This window comes from Chionomys nivalis, chromosome 2 (assembly GCF_950005125.1).
Source record: "Chionomys nivalis chromosome 2, mChiNiv1.1, whole genome shotgun sequence".
NCBI lineage: Eukaryota > Metazoa > Chordata > Mammalia > Rodentia > Cricetidae > Chionomys > Chionomys nivalis.
In genome coordinates this window covers 63,324,093-63,346,616 of record NC_080087.1, presented here as the reverse complement: position 1 = coordinate 63,346,616, position 22,524 = coordinate 63,324,093, and the positions used below count along the sequence as shown (strand labels likewise).

The 22,524-nt window shown below is 32.3% G+C and overlaps 1 protein-coding gene across 3 annotated transcripts in view; it reads left to right on the top strand.

Annotated features, from left to right (window-relative positions):
- Grik2 (glutamate ionotropic receptor kainate type subunit 2) overlaps positions 1–21,228 on the top strand; it is a 576,711-nt gene extending 555,483 nt beyond the window's left edge. For 2 of the 3 annotated variants that reach the window (XM_057753255.1, XM_057753263.1), the window contains exons 16-17: positions 6,332–6,582; positions 19,101–21,228. In XM_057753255.1, coding sequence (XP_057609238.1) covers positions 6,332–6,582; positions 19,101–19,265 — 416 coding nt within the window. In that variant the 3' untranslated portion in view covers positions 19,266–21,228. Of the gene's footprint in view, positions 1–6,331; positions 6,583–15,351; positions 15,439–19,100 lie in introns of all 3 variants that reach the window. The other variant, XM_057753270.1, reaches the window with a different exon arrangement.
- The last annotated feature ends 1,296 nt before the right edge of the window (positions 21,229–22,524 follow it).

Sequence of the window (22,524 nt, the reverse complement as noted above, 5' to 3'; positions counted from 1 at the left end):
TTTCCCTCTTCCTCCCCCCACTCCTCTCCCCCTACCTCTCCAGCCCCAAGAGCAGTCAGGGTTCCCTGCCCTGTGGGAAGTCCAAAGTTCTCCCCCCCCATCTAGGTCTAGGAAGGTGAGCATCCAAACAGCCTAGGCTCCCACAAAACCAGTACATGCAGTAGGATCAAAACCTAGTGCCATTGTCTTTGGATTCTCATCAGATCTCATTGTCCGCCATGTTCAGAGAGTCCAGTTTTATCCCATGCTTTTTCAGTCACAGTCCAGCTGGCATTGGTGAGCTCCCATTAGATCAGCCCCACTGTCTCAGTGTGTGGGTGCACCCCTCGCGGTCCTGACTTCCTTGCTCATGTTCTCCCTCCTTCTGTTCCTCATTTGGACCTTGGGAGCTCAGTCCGGTGCTCTAATGTGGGTCTCTGTCTCTATCTCCATCCATTGCCAGATGAAGGTTCTATGGTGATATGCAAGATATTATCAGTATAGCTATAGGATAGGACCATTTCAGGTTCCTTCTCCTCAGCTGCACAAGGAACTAGCTGGGGACATCTCCCTGGACACCTGGGAGCCCCTCTAGAGTCATGTCTCTTGCCAACCGTAAGATGGCTCCCTTAATTAAGATATATACTTCCCTGCTCCCATATCCACCCTTCCTTTATCCCAACCATCCCATTCCCCCAAGCTCTCCCCATCCTCCCCTTCTCACTTTTCTCTCCCCATTTCCCCTTACCCCCATCCTACCCCACCCCCAAGTTCCCAAATTTTGCCCCGCAATCTTGTCTACTTCTAATATCCAGGAGGATAACTATATGTTTTTCTTTGGGTTCACCTTCTTGGCTAAGATCAAGTGTAGTATCTGTTCTTATCAGTAATGTTTCTTTTTCAAATGTGGGTGCCTTTGAATTTGGTGCAAAGATGTTCAGAATTGAGATTTCATCTAGATGGATTATTCCTGGGATGAATATGTAATGTCTTTATCAAACTCTTTTGATAAATTTTAGTTTGAAATCTATTTTGGTATATATTAGTATAGTTATACCAGTTTGCTTCTTACGTCCATTTGATTACAAAATTTTTTCCAACCCTATACTCTGTGGTTATGTCTGTCTTTGAGGCTGAGTTGTGTTTCTCATATATAGCAGAAGGATAGGTCCTGTTTTTGTACCCAAATCTATTATACTTTGTCTTTTAAGAGATAAATTGAGTCAATTGATATTAAGAGCTATTAATGATGAGTGATTGCCAATTTCTGTTCTTTTTGGTTTTGGTGGTGGTGGTGGTAGTGTTTGTGTGCTTCCCTTCTTTGGGGTTTGCTGGAGTGAGATTATCTATTGATTATATTTTTGGGGCTGCAGCTACTTCCTTGGGTTGGGGTTTTCCTGCTAGTGCTTGATGTGGGGCTGAATTTGTGAATAGATATTGTTTAAACTTGGTTTTGTCACGGGATATCCTCTTTTCTCCATGTACGGTGATTGAGAACTTTGCTGGGTTTACCAGTAAGGGCTGGCATCCATGGTGTCTTATTGTCTACAGAATGTCTATCCAGGACTTTCTGCTTTTCAGAATTTCCATTGAGAAGTTGGATAACTCTGATGGGTCTGTCTTCATATGTTACTTGGCCTTTTTCCTTTGCAGCTCTTAATATTCTTTCTTTATTCTGTTTGTTTAGTGTTTTGAGTATTATATGATGAGGGTACTCTTTATTTTTGGTCCAATCTATTTAGTGTTCTGTAAGTTTCTTATACCTTCATAGGCATACCTTTCTTTAGGTTGGGAGACAATAGCAGGTTGATGTCTGTTTTCAGCACTTGAGAGGCAGAGACAAATGGATCTCTATGATATGAGATCAATCTTGTCTACATAAGTGATTTCTGGTCCAGTCAGGGTAGAGTAGTGAGAGCATAAGAACTTTCTACTTTTGTGAAAGAAACTCTGTAGCAATATGGCTCCTCACATCCTCTAAGCCTACCTGCAATGCCATCAGCTCCTTACTTTCATGTTACAGGCTGACCTAGCCTATGTTTTAATAGATTTTCCTGTTACTTTGATAGAATACCCAGACAACATAAAATTAGAAAGAATTTTTTTTAGATGACAGTTCAAAGTATAGTCCATCACCGTGATGAAGAAATTAAGTTGACAGTGAGAAAACAATAATTATGCAAGAGCATAATTTTCTCCATTTTACACAGTCCAGGATCCCCAAACAAGTAAGCAAACCACCCACAGAAGGTGTCTCTTCCTCTATTAACACAATCAAGATAATAGGCAGACTCAAAAGCCCAGCTTCCGAGTGTTTCTATATTTCTCAAGGTAATAATTGACACTATCATACTTTGCAATTGATACTTGAATTAAGCTTAAGACTATTATCTGTGTACTTTATTGCTGCTAAATGTGAGGCTGTGTATATGAATGAAGAAATTCCTGTTCTTTGATTTCTGTATGTCTTTGAGATACTGTGACTCAATGATATGACATTCCACACTTGATTATAGCTTTGCCACAGGTATAAATCTTCCTTAAAGAGTAACACATTGTGTGTAAAGGATGTAATAGTTGATTTTCAAAGTCCTTGTCTTAGTTTCTTTTCTATTACTGTGAAGAAAACACCATTTCCAAAACAGCTTATAGAAGAAAACATTTAGTTTGAGGCACATGGTTGTAGAAGAACAGAGTTAATGACCATCATGGCGGGGAGTATAGCAGTAGGCTGGTAGGCATGGCACCCATGGAGGGGCTGAGAGCTTAAAGCTTTTTTTTTAAAAAAAAATTGAAGTATAAAGTCTTTTTAAATTTCTATTTATTTTTTTCATTTTTCTATTTATTTATTTATTTGTTGTTTGTTTATTTATCTATGTCTTTTTTAGGCAGGCTTTCACTGTGTAGCCCTGTTTGTGTAGGAATTTATTCTGTAGACCCAGATGGTTCACTCAGTTATCAGGTGATGGGATTAAAAGCGTGCACCACAACATCCAACTCCTTTTATTTTGAGAGTATAACACAATTGCAACATTTCTCTTTATCTTTTTCACTTTTCAAACCATCCTGTAAATGCCCTCTTTCTCTTTCAAATTAATGGCTTCTTTTTTTTTAAACTAAGGAGCTTTTAAATACATTTTTTTTCACATTTTGCATAACTATCCCTATTCCTACTTCCTCCTCTTTTCCCACATTTCCCCCCTTCTCTTACCTAACCCCCCATCCCCTCTTCAGAAAGGGTAAGGCTTCGCATGGGGAGTCAACAAAATCTGATAACTTCACTTCCAGGCAAGATCAAGGTCCTCTCTGCTATATCTAGATGGAGCAAGATACCCCTCCGAAAAGAATGTGCTCCTAGACATCAGTTCAAGCAATAGGGATAAATCCTAGTCCCACTGGCATTGGCCCCACAGACTGCCCAAGACTCACAACTGTCCCCCTATCCAGTGTGCTTATGTAGGTTTCCCTGTTGTCAGTCCAGAGTCAGCAAACTCTCACTAGCTCAGGCCAGTTGTTTAGTGGGTATCACCATCATAGTCTTGACCCCTTTGCTCCTAGCATCTCTCCTTCCCCTTTTGGGCTGGTCTCAAGTAGTTCAGTCGAGTGCTTCAGATCTCTGTATCTGCTTCCATCAGTTGTTGGTTGAAGATTCTATGATGACAATTAAGAAAGTTATCACTCTGATTATAGGGGAAGGGCAGTTTAGGCATCCTCTCCACTGTTGCTTAGAGTCTTAGCTGGGGTCATTCTGTGGATTCCTGGAAATTTCTTTAGGACTATGATTCTCAATAACCCTTTAATGGTTCCCTCAATCAAAATATCTCTTTACTTTTTCTCCCAAACTGTCCTTCCCGTTATTGAGCATCCCATTCCCTCATGTTTTCCTCCTCCCTCCCCTTCTTCCCTCCCCTCACTCTTTCACCTTTCCTTTTCTCCCTCCTCCTAATTTTCTCAGGAAGTCTTATATGTTTCCCTTTTCCAGAGGCATCCTTGTATGTCTTTTTTAGGGTTCTCCTTGTTACCTAGTTTTTTATGGCATCAAGGATTATAGGTTGCTTGTCCTTTGCGTTACATCTAATATCCACTTATGAGTAAATACATACCATGTTTATCTATTTGGGTCTGGGTTATCCCACTCATGATGTTTTTGTGTTCTAGAGCAATCTCTTCGCAAATTCTGAAAATATACTTACATCATACATACTAAGAAAGTTATATTCAGTAATACATACATATACATAATTGCATGTAATAACAATTACTGAAAGGAGAGGTCTTATATCTTGATTAGCAAGCATGAGGCAGAGAGAGCTAACTGAGATGGCATGGACTTTTGAAATCTCAAAGCCAAGGCCCAGTGTCACATCTCCTTCAACAAGGTCACAACTTCTAATCTTTTGCAAAGATTCCATTTCTACCAAATGGAAACCACATATTTAAATTTATAAGCATATGGGGACAATTCTCATTCAAACTAGCACATTGCTATCCCTTTACAAGTGGTTAACCTAAATCAGAGACAGTTAAGTCAATATCAGTTATTTACTGTTATTGTTTACATTCCTTTCTCATTGCTATCTATATTTGTAAATATTCAAAGAGAATGTTCTATGACATAAATATGTGATAATTTTTAGCAGTAATGCCTTACTTTCAGTTTGTGGAGGGTAACCCACTGCACTGGAAATAGTCTGTGAAATTTGTGTTGAATTATGAGAGCCTGAAAAGATGAGGCCAGTTACTGGTACTGAGCGTTTTATTTGATACCATAATAGTTTTTGGTTGGGGTGTTTATCCATTATATAATAATAACTTTTCATAAACTATGTAACCTTTCGTATGTGTGTATATTTCAGCAGGTTTCTAAACTAGTAAGCTTAAAAGAGCCTTTAGTGTTTGTTGTTCCTCCCTGTAATCTCTTGTCTATTCTGACCTCCCATCTCTTCCCATTCAGTCCTCCTCTTCTAATTTCCAGTTTATGCCTTTGAAACACTATATTGTCTTTCCTCTTTCTTAAAATATCCCTTTCCTCATCCTCACTGCTAAATGATTACATAATAGTAGCTGTAGATAATTTAAAGGAAACACATATATCCAAATCAGAAAATGCGCATTGTTTATCTAGCATAGTGTTTTGAGACAAGGTGTCACAGAGCTCAGGCTGGTTCAGAAATTACTTTGTAGCCAGTGATCAAGAATTCCTAATCTGCCTGTCTCTACTTTCCAAGTGCTGGGAGTACAGTTTGCCAAATTCAATCCATAATTTTCAACAGGATATTACTGGATCATACCTAAGACTTTCCTTTATTTAGTAGAAACATATTTATGTAAATCATCATTAACAGATGTGACTTAACTATTTATTCTCTGCTAAGCAGAAAAGTATTATATGAAAATTTGTGCCCCTAGACAAAACAATGTAAACTATTATGTTCTTGGAAGAAACTTTAAAAACAAGCTTTCTGGGTAGGCATAAACAAGACAAGTCTGTGGCAATTGTTGAAGGACGCAGATATTTTGATATTTCTACCTGGGCTCTGGGCATCCTATTAACAGGATTGCATGTACCATGTAGTTGCTAATATATGTGTATACTCATAAAAATAAATACTAAATTTTGCTTATATTCTTGTATTTACAGCAAAGAATGCCACCCAAAAGTTAAAATTATTAATAACAATTGATATGTATTAACACTAATGGGTCATAGTTTCCTGAAAGTATAAATGGCATTGCCATAATGATTCTTTATTTCCCAAGTCTAAGAAACCAGTGAAATTTTATTGACATCAAACAGCAAATACCAAAAGCCCTATGTTCACACAGTAGTAAATGCCATGGAAACTTGCCTGCTAATCAAAGCAGCCTTAACTTATTACTTTATATATAGAGACATAATTTTCCACAACTTTTCTGGAAGTGGAAAATGCTGTTTTATCCATTCTCCAGCTTCAGTGTAGATTTGTTTTCTGACATTAACTAACATTTTTGTTCTCTAGCCATTTTCCTTGTGACTTTCTGTTTACTGTTTTCTTGATTACCTGATACTCCAAGTCTGTCTTTTATATGGAATCTGTTTCTGTCATACACATAAGATATCATATTAAACTTTATAATCTAAATTTTCATCATTTTGTACAAAGAATATAAACTAACAAAAAGTCTAGAAAGCCTACTTGCTTTAGTTATCCTATCAAAATTTTGATTATTGTGCTTTTCTGTGCTGTTTTCTCTACTGAAAATGAATGCCGATTCTAGTAAGGATTTGTAAAATCTCTATTCTTCACTCATGATCTTTAATTGTAAAACTCTGCTTTCCTTGAAATAGTTAACGTACATTCTTTTTCCACAGGTTCTCCATATCGAGACAAAATCACCATAGCGATTCTTCAGCTTCAAGAGGAAGGCAAACTGCACATGATGAAGGAGAAGTGGTGGCGGGGCAATGGCTGCCCAGAGGAGGAGAGCAAGGAGGCCAGTGCCCTAGGGGTTCAGAATATTGGTGGGATCTTCATTGTCCTGGCAGCCGGCTTGGTGCTCTCAGTTTTTGTGGCAGTGGGAGAGTTTTTATACAAATCCAAAAAAAACGCTCAATTGGAAAAGGTAAATGTCACATTTTTGCGATTTAAAACACTTATGTTTCTTATGATAAAACACAAGTGACAATTTTTTTCTATCAAACCTGAGAATTGCTTTGAGCTATGACTGTTAATTGTCTTCTATCATTCATTCTATAACTAAAATATATATATTGTGAAATATATCTACATATTTCACAAAGATTCATGATCATCATCATAGTCTTTAAACTTATTAACAAAATGTTTACTTGTCAGTTTGCAGAACAAATAGATATATCAATCTTATTTAGGACAGAATAAGGAGAATATTTTGCTTGGAGTGCATTGCTGTTAGATTAATTGAGAGATACAGTTACTGAGAGAAGAAAAATCAGAAATTGTATTAAAAAATAGAAATACCTTGTCAAAAACATTCCCAGGTTTTAAGACATATAGTAATTTGAAGCTACATAGTAAATAAATTTGAGTTCAGTAGAATTAGTCTCATAATTTTTTAGTTAGAATATCTTTATTAGTACATCTTAGCTTGCATTAGAAATATTGCTAATTTTCTGAAATGGTGAACATATACAAATATTATGGTTTTGCAACTGAATATTTTTCTTATTGAGTCTTTTCCTTACTCTAATCAAAGTAATTATGAAATATGCATAACCACAGAAGTGTTATAATTTAATTTTTCTTTGTACCTCAATATATTTAGTCACTTGTAGAGAAACTTTTTTATTATAGTTGAAAAGTTTGTGTAATCACTTAGCTTCTATATTCCTAGTTCTAGACTTTTTTGTTCCTATAAGTATGAAGAAAATCATAAAAATAACACAGCACACCTCTCCTCTGTATGTACATTTATAACTCTGTAAATGAAATGAACACTACTTTTTTCTATCTTCCAGTGTTTTTTTTTTTTTATAATAATCTTGGATTTTGTTTTTAATGGGAACATATTTTAGGTGTTTAGTAAGTGTATGAATGAGGTTTTATTCTCTTTAGTATTTGTAAAGTTCATGTAGTTTATTGTGAAAAATACAAACATCAGAACAAATAGTATTTAAAAACATAATATAAAAGAGTAAAATATGTAAAAATCATTCTGCTTCTATTCTTTGAATATATATATATATATATATATATATATATATATATATATATACACATATATATTCCAGAAACTATTTTTGTAAAATTATAGATGACAAGTATCTTCCTTTGGCTTGAATGATTTATGTTATAACTGTTGACCCAATGTCTTGAACTAGACATTAAAATGCATATGTTAAAATTTTACTTGATTGTAGTTCATGACATCTTTTAGTCATCGTTGACAAATGGATATTTTGATACCCCTATTCTATCTGACATAATAATGTGTAAATTTTCAAATTTTCAGACATTCATATAATTTATTTTCTAGCAATATTAAGGTTGACTATTTCTGGTAACATGGCTAAGCCAAATTTTGTTATGTTAATTTAAGTTGGCTACATATAAGTCCACTCTTGATACTGTGGTTCTTTCTGTGGTGTGAAATGGGTTTGTAAGAAAATATAAAGGACTAAGCAATGAAGAATCTTATCAAGTCATCAATTGACATTTTTCAATAATTTGCCAATAACTTATATTTGGTTATTTTATAATAACTTCTATATATATGAAAGATTATTTGGTTTTCTAGTGAGAATGTCTAACCATCCATATGTAATGGTTCTCTTAAGTTTATCTTAATATTAAAATAAAACAAATTGAATCTAGACATTATTGGTATTGTATTGTTATTATCTCTAGATGTTTCCTCATTTGATTTACTTGAGCTATGTTCTTAAAAATTAAAAAAAATCATTTTTTTTATTAATCTCAAGGGGTGTGGTGATTCAATTTTTAAAATAAATCTATTTAGCTGTTACCACCTCTCACTGAGTCAGTTGAACTCTTCAGATTCTCAACGTTAGCAATCTGTGGACTTAAAATTATTTTTTAAAAAATTATTAAATAAAATAATATATATTGAGAGTAGGCCAGTCAACAACTGTACTGATAGTAAATGAACATTGAGCCACACTCAATCATTTTCACACAGACCTGTGTTGCTTCCATAATGAACACAAGGTTCTCTGTCTCTGCATATCTCTATCACCTGTCCCCGGCCATAGCTGCAGGGTTTCAGTTTCTCTCTAGCTTGCATATTTCTCTGACCACATTAAATTATTCTTGAGTTCCCAGGGTTATTCTTTTTTGTTTTGACTGTAGTGATCATTGTCTTTTGTTCTACTGTAAATAATCACACTAGTGATTTCAGGACAGGCAGTTAGACTGCACATTAATTAGTCCAGAAAGGTTCCCCTACTGTAGTGGGTAATGTGTCTGGTCACTTGGCATAAGTTTGTTTCTGCAAGATATAAGTGTGATGAACAAGAATGCGACTTGCATATTATTTTATGCTTAGTTAGCTGTATGTTACATCATTTGAAATATTCCTCCCCACATCATGACAGATGGAAGGTGATATACTCATATAAAAACATGCTCAAACATTAAGTCTGGCTATCTTTTATTTATACACCTACCCTATCACCAATCTTATACTTCTTAATACATTATTTCATTTATATTTCTTATTTCAATATGGATTTTTTCCAATTATACTTTTCTCTTTTGAAAAGAGAAACCTAACTCATCACTCCACTTTAAAATCAGGAAAACCTAGAAGGCAAATCTTCAAGGCAAAATTAAATCTATCTCTTTATCTATGTATCTAGCTAATTTTCTATCTTTTTTAACATCTCTAATTATCATATATCTATCTATTTTTCCATCTACTTCCCTTAATCTGATTTGTCTAAAATAGCTATTATCTCTTACCACTAAATTAAAAATAGAAATAATTATAACTATTTATAAATGTATACAATGGGGATATCATTGATTCTATGTAATTCAATATATTAGATTAAACAGTTATTGCATTATTAGTATTGATAGCTCCTATTTATTATGATAATTTAGTTTCTGGTTTCATTCCTTATTTTTCTTGGAAAATTTTTCTGGCTAGATTATGCAGCAGTTCAATATAATTAAACAAATATCTAGATTGTCTTGTGAACTAAATCTATACATATACAAAGTCATACTTTAAATCATTATGCATTTATTACTTTTTAGCTTAGATTTTATTATAAAATAAAATACTTGTGAAGTTTCCCAATTAATATTTTTTAAGAAAAAATATCTTCATGTTAAATTAAAACTAAAAACTGTCATTCAATAATCCAATTCCAAAGTGCTCCATTATCAATTTCCTCTTCTCCACCATCTTCACTCAGTCTACAGTATTTTACAAAAGAAAATATCTGAATAATATGTAATAAACAAGACACAGACCCCTATTTGATTACAAATTTTATCGTTGAAATTTATGAACAAGTGATAGTCTATGTAAATTCTCATCTCTAATGATAATAATGAAATTAAAATAGTACATACAATTTAAATATAGAAATAAAATATGTTTGCGATCTCCTCTTCTAAAATATAATTTAAAACCAAGGTTATTGAATTTACATCTTTTCTTATATTTCTGATATGATTTAAAGTTAAACAAAAGGCAGGCTAGGTAAAAATGAAAAAAGCTGTTAATTGCATACGTTACTCATTTTAAAGTTATAAATTTTGTTTTCAGATAACTACTTAATGGTGTCTTCATTTTCAAATTAACAATTTAATAATAATATAAGTAATAATTCGTCAAAGATAAACTTTATTTTATATATTAATTATTGAGATAAGTATTTTCCTTTATATTTCCTCTATTTTAGTTGACAACTTTGAATTATATAAAAATGTTTTATTTGTCTGAATAAAAAATTTTATAACCAGATATATTTAATTTTTGCATTATATTTTCTTTGACTTTATAAATGTTTTCTAAGATTCCAGTAACTGTTGAATTTATATAAACACTCTAATAATTATTTGTCCATCTAAGACAATGTACATTTGTTTTAGGGCATGGATCTCTCCTTACAAAGCTCTCCATAACTGAAGGGAGCTCCTTAGCAAACAGAAGTTTGATTCTCAAAGCTAAAGCGATATTGCTGTAGTTAAAAGTACTTTGTGCTCTTACAGATGACCTGGGTTCAATTTCCAGGACCCTAGGACTATCTATAACTCCTCTTCTTGGAGGGTCCAACATCCTCTTCTGTTCTTTATGATCAGTAAGCATGAAATGCATGGACAGACATACAGAAAAAAAACCCAGACATATAAAAATAAATGCATAAATAAACATTTGAAAAAATTTTGTCTTTTAGCTATTATAACTAGATTTGAAAACATATTTTTAAAAAGTTTAATTTTTATAAATTTATTTCTAACATTTCATATATAAAATCACCTTTTAACTACTCTGAGTTTGCTATTTGTAAAGGGTAGACATAATTTGTATTATTTTGTTTGCCAGCAAGACTAATAGCATGAAAGTTTGATTTTTTTGTCTGGTTTATTTATAGAACTATTTTTTTCATTATGTAATTAAAATAAATCTTCCCATACACATTGTTTTTATTGTATTGCTTGTATATATACATACATATATATAGATGTGTATATATTACTGAGTTTCTTGACATAAGAATATAAAATGATTCCCAAAATGTTTACTTATCATTTTAATCACAAAGTAAATATAGTTGACATGTCTGAAAGCTATAAACTAAAAGTGAATACCAAACTATTAATATCTCAATATGTGTATTCTACCCTGAAAACAATCCGGTCCTGGCATTACACCTACATGTTTGGGATATACCATTGTTCTAATCATAGCCAATTTCTGTCAATACTTGTTATTAACAGAGAACAATGGCAAGTCTCAAGTAAGACATTTCTAAATTAAATATTTCATGAAAATCAAAACAAAGTGTGTGTGTATACATAGAAAGTTTTTGTCTATAATTATAATAAATATAGAAGATAACTAAATATAAGGAGTAGAGGAACAAGAAATTTCAACTGTTCAGTTTGGTTTCTGATAAGGGGAAATCAGTTACATAGTTTAAATTTTCAGGACAGATATTGAAATTTTTAAAGGAATACATATTCCATTTCATAGAAATCCCAGAATTAAAACAGGCTGTACTTGTAGCCTTCTGTAAGAATTACTTTCAGAATTTTGAAAAATTGTTGTAACAGAAATATTGCTTTTTATAACAACATATGGATAGATAGATAAATGGATGGATAGAGTCAAGCAATACAAACAATCTAAGAAGCTGTTCAAAAATGTTTTATTCCAAGATTTGCATTTTACAAGTGATGCTTAAATAAAGTACCAATATATACAACAGCTATATTTAGTGGAAGAAGTTCAATTGCATTTTAGTTTTCAAAAGTTAGAAGTTCTAGGATAACGTTTAACAAAAGACATTTTAGCTGTAAAATATATGTTTATTAAGAACTCAAACTAAAATTGTGAATAAAACTGAATAAGTAGTCTATTTGTTGTAATTTTTACATCACCATCTAGAAGTAGGGTGTTCTATTTCACCAATGATATACATAAAGACTAGTGGGTAACTTTTAAAAGTGTCTTTTATATGAATATCAATTGCATAGGATATTTGTCTTCATGTTTTTCACTAATCTGTAAAATCAGCTAATCATTCCTGTCATTCCTGCCATAGCTCATCTTCTATAGCACTAAAACCAAGGCTGGACCTTGATAAATAATCATTTTACTTTTTTAATGTGTGTCTTTACAAGTTTTAAAACATGGTTCCTAATTTAGGTTAAAAAAAAAAAGAAGAGGGAGGGAAAGAAGGAAGGAAGGAAGGAAGGAAGGAAGGAAGGAAGGAAGGAAGGAAGGAAGGAAGGAAGGAAGGAAAAGAGGAAATTCCCAAGACCCTTGAACTTATTATTACTAGAGAAGATATGTATCTCCAGAGTTAGTTATACTTTCCACAACCAGAGACACTGATCCAATACTATTTAGACAAATTAAGCTATAGAAATTGTGCCTAGAAATTTCATTTATTTTTGTTTTGTTTAGTTTAATATTTATTTTAGTTTTTGCGATTATGAATTAAGTATAACATTTCTCCTTTTCATCTCCCCTCTTCAAACCCTCCCACATTCCCCTTCTTACTCTCTGTCAAATCGAAGAAATTTTTTTCATTTATTGTTATTACATAAACATATGTACTTAGTTATTTCTTTAAAAAATAGTCTTCTTTAATATTATTTATGTGTGTGTATGTGTGAGTCTGTGAATGTTAGTGAAGGCACCCATGGAGGTCAAGGGTTAGATGCCCTGGGGCCACTTGTTGTGGGTTCTGTGGCTGATTTCTGGTCCTCTGCAAGAGAGGGAAGCACTCTTAGTTTTAGAGTCTCCTCTCCAGATTCGATGTACTTGTTTCTTGATTGTTTCTTTTCTCAAGAAGTTGTATTGAGAACATGTATAAATTAGGTAGTTAAATTCAATCATGAGATTGAAGCCTTTGATCCTACTTACTTTTTAACTCTTTTCTGTCACCAATGTTTGAAGAACTGGTTTTGGAATTTAAAAGATGTAGAAGCAGAGCTCACTATTGTGTCACCGAGCTTAAGACTTCTCAGGTTCTCTTCCAAAAATGACTCAATATACAGACATCTGAATTTATATTTAAAATACTTAAAAATTGTGATATGAGAGACTTTCATTTCTTACATGTGTGAAAACAGAAACCCTTATGTTAAGGATGATCTCAGTCACATGTGGAAGCTATAATTGTTGATTAAATAGAGGCTAAGAGTAGAACTGCAGTTTCCAGAAGTTGGGGCAATAAAGGCTAAGGAAGGGGAGGAGACGATTGAACAGTGGGCATCAGGTTATCCTTAGGGAACTATAAGAAAGTTCGGATATTATCCAACTTTTACATACAATTGTTAATGTTATTTAAAGTTAAAGATTTTAAATTAAGAAAGATCAAAATTAATTATCGTGATTTTCATATAACTGTAATATGAATGTCATTTATTATTTTAATAGCATTGTTAAAAAGGATAAAGTTGGTACATCTTAGCTGCTTTGGCTTAACAACAGAAGTTTTCTGAGCCTGTCGGTTAGTTGTGTGGATGAGACTTTTAGCAGAAATGTGATAATCAACACCTTTCGTCTCAAAAAGCATCCATTTCTACACCAAAAATGCTACACTGAAAAGCTTCTGAAACTTGCTGCCCTTCTTTATTGATCTTCCTAGTTTAAGTAAAGTTGATGTAAAATGTGGAATGGTGCTACCCTTTCTCAGTCTCATTAACTTGAAAACTGCAATATAAAATATTGGCTAAATCTTGTTTGAAGTGATGGTTTCTGAGAATATTTGTATTTATTATTGTACTGATTAGTATGTTTATTAATATAAAACACCGCAGGGTGAGAGTAGCATGCTTTTTGTTTAATGCTCTGAATTTTTTTTCAGTTTTGTATATCTTTTCCATTTGATTTATAACTGTCATATGCAATCATTAAAGATTACTCAAAAGAGAATCTAGGCAAAAGCTCAGTTAGCAATGAGCTCAGGACAATGGAGACTGGTATTATGTCACAATATTCAGTGAAAAAAGTTAAATAACAAGGTTCTTGCCTCCACTCTGTTACTGTTGATGTGTATAGCTGTAAATTAGAATTTGAATTTTTAAGGCTAAGTTTTATTTTCTATAAAATTACAGCAATTAAGTGAAACTATGTCTTAAAATTGGATGTGTAAATTTTCCTCTGAGAAGGCTTTTGTAAATATCCTTTTTCAAAAAAGCTGCAATAACACAATATTATGATCAAAGTTGTTAAAGTATTTCAGTATCAGTGATTTAGCTAGTCATTTACATGACTCATGGCTTCCTTCTTATGTTCATGTAGCCATAGGTAAATTCACATTTGGGAGGTATGCCTTAGGAATTTTATAATTAACAACTTTCAGTTACAATCAAATAAGTCAGGGGAGAAGTTTTACTTGGTCACATAAATGACATTTATTATTCTTAATATGTCAATATTTATGTAAATATTATAAAACATTACATGTTTCCTACAATTTACTTGTTTCATTAGCTATTACTTAATGTGATGTAATTTTATGTGACTGTTCTCAATGACTTTGTATATGAATCAGTTCTTGAGTGTATGACTAATAAATCTTTCCCATAGATGTTTAATCCCTTGAGGCAAAATGGATTGTAAATACTTTTCAATGAAAAATAGAATAATATTTACATAAATTTTTACTTTTAAGGAATAGGACAAAAGGTCACCAAAATGTTAGTAGATAGTAAAACATATCATATAGTTATATCCTCAGATGACAAGTAGATTTATTTAACATAGGGTTAACAAACTTAAACTTGAAAACAAAGGAACTAGATCTTTTTCATCCACTGTCGGTTTTAACAAAAATGTCAGTGTTGAACATAGAGCATATTTATAGGTAGATTTCTTATATTAAAACAATTCTGTGCTGTCTAAATTCTTCTGTCATGTGAATCATGCATCTATAGGTTAGAAAGCCAAGTTATTCAGAAAAAAATAATTCTGGAGAAACAATGGTAATTTTAAATCATTTATATTTACTATTTTTTACTTATACTAAAAATATAACATAGGAGTTTTCAGATGAGCCATGTAAAAGAATTCAAGGCCTTCTTTTCCAGGGGTGTGTAAATAACAGGTTGCTTCATTCAATGTAGTGAATTTTATGAAGAATTTTACTTATTTTAATGCAATTATACATGCTAACAGCTCAAAGATTTAAATTTTCATTTTCAGGAATCTTCTATTTGGTTAGTGCCACCATACCATCCAGACACTGTTTAGTAAACTTTTGAAACTTTCTAAAAGAGGTTTTTAATGATGGTTAGTATCCTTGTGCCTTTACTTTCCTTTTTGTAGTCTGTTGCCTTAATGTGAAGAAACATTTTACTGTTGTTTTCACTGTAGGGAACATCCCACCTGAATGACACAACACATGGATTTCACCCCCAAAAGGGTTTGAAACTCTGCTGCCCCTCACTCCCTTGCTGCTTTTCTCCCTCCCTTCCTTCCTCTCTACTCTATGTCTCCTTTTGTCCTTCTCTTTCTTGTTACTCTTCCCTCCTTTTTCTTAATGACAATCGAGCAAAGTCATATTAAGTGCACAGGAGTATTGTAAAGACATTTCAAATTTAAATAAAAGAGAATCCCAAACCATATTTAAAACTAAGAAAAGAAACTGGTCTCTCTTGAATGAAATGGAATTAAAGTTATATTTAAACATCATAAGAAATTTTGGCAGTGCAAACTAAAATAAAGGCTCATCAAAAACTCTGTGTGAATTTTCTGGAGACATATACACATATCTATTTGGGAAATTTGTAATTCAGAACAGAGGTAGATGAAATAAATAAATAAAAATTAATCAGAAATTTAATTCAAATTTTATGGTAACAATTTTTTTTTGAAGATCAGAATGAGAAAAAATAGAAGAAAACCTATTGTTTCATAGTACTTTTATAAAAAATCTAAACTATTTTTCTGGTAATGGCACACTGATAGGTGAGGAAACTCCTGGCAAATTTCTTCTCATTCAGGGAGAAAATTACCAAAATGGCATTTTGAGATTATGTAGTAAAGACCACAGATTGACAAAAGCTTTCTCATGTTTGTTTAGAAAATGAGGTTACAATTTATAATTTATAGTTTTGATATGGTTCTAAAATGTATACATATCACTTAACATTTTAAAAGATAAAAATTATTGATTAAGTTAAGCAAGATTTTATATTAACTATAAATTTGGTAGCATAGGATAATAATTTTAAAAATTTTATATGTATCAATCAATGTATAGTCTGAAGCAAGTACTAAACACCAAGAACTAATATCTTATTATAAATTAATTAGAATCTTTCCTAAGAGAATGTGTACGCTCATTAATGTTTTTCCCATGGAAGCAAACAACTTAGCCTATTCCTTTAGCCCAAATATTAATGTTTACACTTTGTTTTGTTGTGAATCTTATACATTAAAATAGTCTCAGGTTAAGGTTGAAAAAGATGTTAAACATTAGCTGATATTTGGAAACTCTATATTAAGCAAAACCGTCTTTTAAATTATTTGCATTCATTCACATCTTATATCAGTTTTAAATGTCAATGGGATCAAGTTCTACCTTTTTTATTTTAATTATATCATATTAATCAATTCTTCTATTAAATGTTTCAACAGAGAGTCAAGACTATTTTACCTCAAGACAATGTATTCCTCTCCCTTTTGGAGTCAGATTTTTCCATTTCTACCGTGTTGTCATCATCACCATCTTCATCATCATTATCATCATGTTGTTAATAAATACATCTAATAGAAGGTATTAAGCAATAAGCAACACCATTCCAATGTACAAGCTGGCGGTGGTATATATAGCCTTAAATTAAAATATGTCATGAATTTCAAAAGCTATAATTAAAAACACATTTCATAATTCCAGGCAACAATTCTGTAATCCTTGGACAAGTCATGACTAACATCTAATCTTCACCCATTACAAGTTCTAATACATTAACTGTTTTACTGTTTAAAGGTATTAAGTCTTGAAGATTTTCATTGTGTTTTGTGATGTTCCTAAGATGCAAGCAAACCTTTATGCAATGTATTCAGAGACACTGTTAAATAAAAACAAAGCACTAGAGTCATGCAGAGCTATGGTTAGCTGGATTGCTATTTGAAGAGCGTAGATGTGCATAATCAACAAGAACTCACTCAATCTTTTTATACTTTAGTGAGAGTAGAACTGTAAAACTCAGAGACTACAGATAAAAGAACAATGAGGGAAATGTAGTGAGGGAAGAAAACCAAGTTGACAAAGATAAAGTAGCCTATAGAAGGTTTCTGAATAAAACTTTGCTGAAGCAATTAAATAAAGTTAGAATCACACTGTGCTTTTAAGGACTTAGTACAACAGGTACCATGACAAGAAGTCAGAGAAGTTGGGGAGAGACACCCAAGCAGAGACAACTGTGTAAGGAAAGGAGAAAGACTATGAAAGGGCAATAGCAATATAGGTAACGACAAGGGAATGATTCGGAGAAGTTTTGGGGGAAAAGCAGGAGACACAGATTTGACTTGTTTTTATATGTCGATAAACATATCTTCTTATACTAACTTCCCCCTTAAAGACTGAACAAAATAAACACAGATTTAAAGAATATTTTAGAAAAAGTGAGGATATAGCCATAAAGGGATAAAAAGATTTTAGAGCTATGTCAATATCACAAAACTATAGACAAGCTGTTTTACTGTGTGTGGGGGAAGTTGCAAGTCACTTTTTCCTCTGAGTTACTTTGCATCAACAAACTGAGACATAAATAATCTGTAATGCTACTTTGAGTGTCACAAAAGGTTATACATGCCAAATGGTTTTAACAAATTAGACACATAAGCTATAATATTTTGTCCTGGATTCTAAGATGATAAACTGCAAAGCAACAATGACTAACTCAATAGTATATCTCAAAATACCTATTATTATCTCATCATGTTTCATATCATCTTTCAGTTTTTTGTGAGTTTTTATAAATGTCTACCTTTGTATTTTGTGTACATTTTGATTTGTTTTACAGATCCTAATTTCAGACTCAGATCATCTAAATTTCAACTATAGTATGACGTTGATTCAGGGATCTATTCTCTGTGTGTCTTAATCAAGATAGGAAAGAGACTAACAAAATTTATTTCACATTAATGACTCTATGATTTTCATCTTATTGGCAATAGGTTTTCCACTAATTCTGCATGAATATCTAGGGATCATTAGTACAGCTTCTGGCTATTCATATTAGAGTCATTAATGTGAAAAATGTTATCCTTTTCACCTGGGGTAAACTGTTTTCTGCTTTCCGTTATGAAGGCCTTTATAATAAATTAAAGATAATGTTTGCTTAGGTGTTTAAAATTTGACAATATTCCATTTCATGATTGTATCTTGTATGTTTCTAGTCACTGTCAATGTGCATATGTATAATAACAGCAAAACTTGTAATTAAATTACAGAAATTGTGTTATATTTTTTGTTTGTCTGATGCCATTTTGTTATTTTAGTTAAATAGTGGAGAAACAATGTTTAGAGACCATTTGTGTATATCATCTTGTAACCCAAATAGTACATTTTCTATCATAATTAATTAGAAAACACCATTGAGTATCTAGTAGAGATTTTTTTATGTTTAAATTTAAAGGTAGATATCCTCATAATGCTAATCAAGTTTACATACTATCAAAACATAACCTAATTCAATCTATTTGAATAACAGAAATTATTAATGGAGAGAATATTTCACTATCAGGTGGTAATTTTTATAAATAGCCCAAATGCTATGATACGCTCATTCTATTTTTTCATTTAAAATGTACATAATTTTTTAGTCATCATGTAATAGTCTAAATGTTTTAGGCTGGCAGGCTGGCCAGTATGTGAGAATGATTGTAGAATTTTGTCTCTCTGTCACGTTTATAATATCCGATCTCTCTGTGTTCTTCTGTAGCGGTCCTTCTGTAGTGCTATGGTGGAAGAACTGAGGATGTCCCTGAAGTGCCAGCGTCGGCTAAAACATAAGCCACAGGCACCAGTCATTGTGAAAACAGAAGAAGTTATCAACATGCACACATTTAATGACAGAAGGTTGCCAGGTAAAGAAACCATGGCATGAAGTTGGGAGGCCAGCCACCCAAGCACAAACTGTTGTCTTTTTTTTTTTTCCAAACAATTTAGCGAGAATGTTTCCTGTGGAAATATGCAACCTGTGCAAAATAAAATGAGTTACCTCATGCCGCTGTGTCTATGAACTAGAGACTCTGTGATCTAAGCAGTTGCAGTGATCAGACTTGATTTACAAGCACCATGGATCAACCAAGTTACACGGGGTTACACTGTTTTTCATGGGTTCCTCCCTCCTTTTGAGTGAATGTTACATCCAAATGTTGTGGCTGGTTTAAAATGCAGTCCAGGGAGAAACTGCGGGTTCCTGCAGAAATTCAACTGTTGCCATGAGATGGAATGTCGGTGCCCAAAAAGGAAACCAATAAAAATGTCATAAGAATAAAAAAATGCGTGAAATCAGCAAAAATAATAGAGCTGCAAGAAACAGTACAGTTCCCCGGTCACAAAAATAATCGAAGAGATGTCACTAGCCCCCAGTAGTCAGTATACTCAATCATCATCTGAATAGACAACATGTGCTTACAGAATGTGAAAAATGTAAAGCTAAACACATCAGAATTCTGTAGAGGTGAAACAGAAAGCAGACCACTTCCATTATTTCTCTTTCTTGTTTAAAAATAATCTGTGTCATGGATTGAGATATAAATGGCAATTATAAAGGCAATAATGTTTTTTTTCCACAAAATTCAGCAAGTATTTAACAGGCAAACCAATCAGATTCCCACATGTTTTCCACCCCCTCCCAAAAATATTTCTTACCCTAACCTACACCCAAAATAAAATACTAATAGTTTGTTCAGAGATTCTACATTAAAAGATGATGTTTTGCAATCCTTATCATACATTGTAAAACAGGGCTTAGTTTTTGCTGGTTATGTGGAAGACTGAAGATTTCATTCTGTCATTCTGTTTTGTCAACTGAAAGTCTCATTCCTGCTGTAAAGATCTTGATGGAGCCTGGGCAGATTTCATTGATAAAGAATGGGGACTTGTCACCTACAGAAAAGTACATGATAGAACGCTGAAGTGGACTGCATTTAACAAGAGTCGCAATGTTAAAAGAACAAAATTCTTGAGCAGTTTTTTTTTTCCAAAAAAAATGTTCAGGTTTATTTGTGGAAATGCAAGATTTCTATGAAAATAGTTTTTGTATGGAAATTTTTGTAATACTTTTTATCAACAAAATAAGAACATGTGTTCCTATCAGGGGTGTGATGTCAAGCATGAATGGTAGTGCGTGTGCACCACCAACGTTTGGTGAAAACTATTTTTATCACGAAAAAGGAATCATAGAAGAGAAATATTTTCAAGTTAGATAATATAAAAGCTAGGTGCACTACCACCACTGCTTACCATGCCACACCCCTGACTCCCACAAGGCGGATAACATATTGTAATGAACAATTGTGTGTAAATGGTAAAATGACACAGATCTCTTGACAACATTGTGAAAACAGTTGAGTGCACACAGTTTGCTGTTTGAATCCAATGCACAAAAATTTTAAAAAATCCATTAAAATTATGTCCATTTTACTTTCAGCTTTGGCTTTGATTTCTCTTGCATGTGTAAATGGATGTAACATGTGATTTGGTATAGGAAGTATACATCAGGAATTCTTAGGGTCTTCAAGTTAGAATCTTCTCATCCTCTATCAAAAAGAAAATGGCCACCAAGAATTCTTCTCTCTCTCTCTCTCTCTCTCTCTCTCTCTCTCTCTCTCTCTCTCTCTCTCTCTCCACACACACACACACACACACACACTCACACACAGGCACATTCACAAACACATTGTTTTTAAACTTAGGGTAGGTGGTATGAGAAAAACATGGTTGTGGAGATGGCAACCCTTGTCTTATCTTACTTTTAAATGGAAATGGACTACATTTATTGTTCTGTATTGTGCTGTGTAATGATCACTTATCTATTTGAAGTTCCACTCATATCTAATTTAAGAATTTCTTCTTCGTTGACAAGTCAATAAAGTTCACCAGTGGAACAAAGAGAGACAGTATATTAGTAATTAATTGTATATCTTAACACATTAGTAGAAACTGAAAAACACAAATTATAGCACATTTATGCTTTGAAAAACAAATTTGTAAGATTCAACTGATTTCCTTGATTAATTAATTAATTCTACTTGTGAAATTATAACTGGAGCTTCTGGCAGTAAACCATTGATAAAATTTCCTAAATTATTTCTTAAAATATTCATAATTATATTTCAAATTGCCACAATTTAATTAAAATTTATACAAATGAATGCTTTAAGTATTTGTGTACTAAGATTATTGTCATATTTCACTTACTATTTTGTTTATGCTTCAATGTTAGAGATATACAAATCACTGCTAAAAATATCAGTACTGATATGTTTAGTGGTAAACAAATTCAAATAACATAAATAATATTAACTTTTCAGATTACAAAAGTATTTTTTACAATACGAAGTTTAATTCTTTTGACAATATTATTTTTTACAGTTATAAAATCTCAAGGATTTATATTGTAGGAAAATTCTGTGAACATATATAGAATCTGATATGTAGAATTTGCACATTCAATGAGAAATTAGATTAAAAATAGTCATTTGAAACAGTTCATTAAATAAAAAAGAACTCTCACCAGACATTTCATAAAAATGCTTTAAAGAAATAATTTTAAGCATTTTTATAATCTCACATATGTTATAAAGCTAATTTTTAAATAAATCATATTTTAATTTTATCTTAAAGTACTTTATAAACTTTAATTGATCACTATGTTTACTAATCAAACATTGGGCATAAAATTAGAACTTTATTGTTAAGTAGTGAGAAGATAATGACTGGTTTCTAGTAAAATTTGTTAATGATTTCATTAAAATATTGAGTTAATGGTTTTCTAGATATGTAACAAGCTTGCTGCATTTTAACTTTAGGAAATTTTTGGATACTTATAGTATATATATTCTGTACAATTCTAATTCCTGATGAATGTTTACATTATGGACAGATATTTTCCTCTTAGGTGCTTATACATATACGAGATATTAATTTGGGTTATAATAAATAAGATCCCCAATTACTTTTAAACCTAATATTAAACAATGAAAAGAAATTGTTTAAGAAGAAAGTCTATGAGAGACAGCATCATTTTCAGGGGAAAATTTTTAGAAATCAAAGGAAACACCTGCTCTACTCACCATCATAACTTATGACTTGAGAGGATAGCTGGAGGCACATGAACTGCAGCTAGAGAAAGCCAG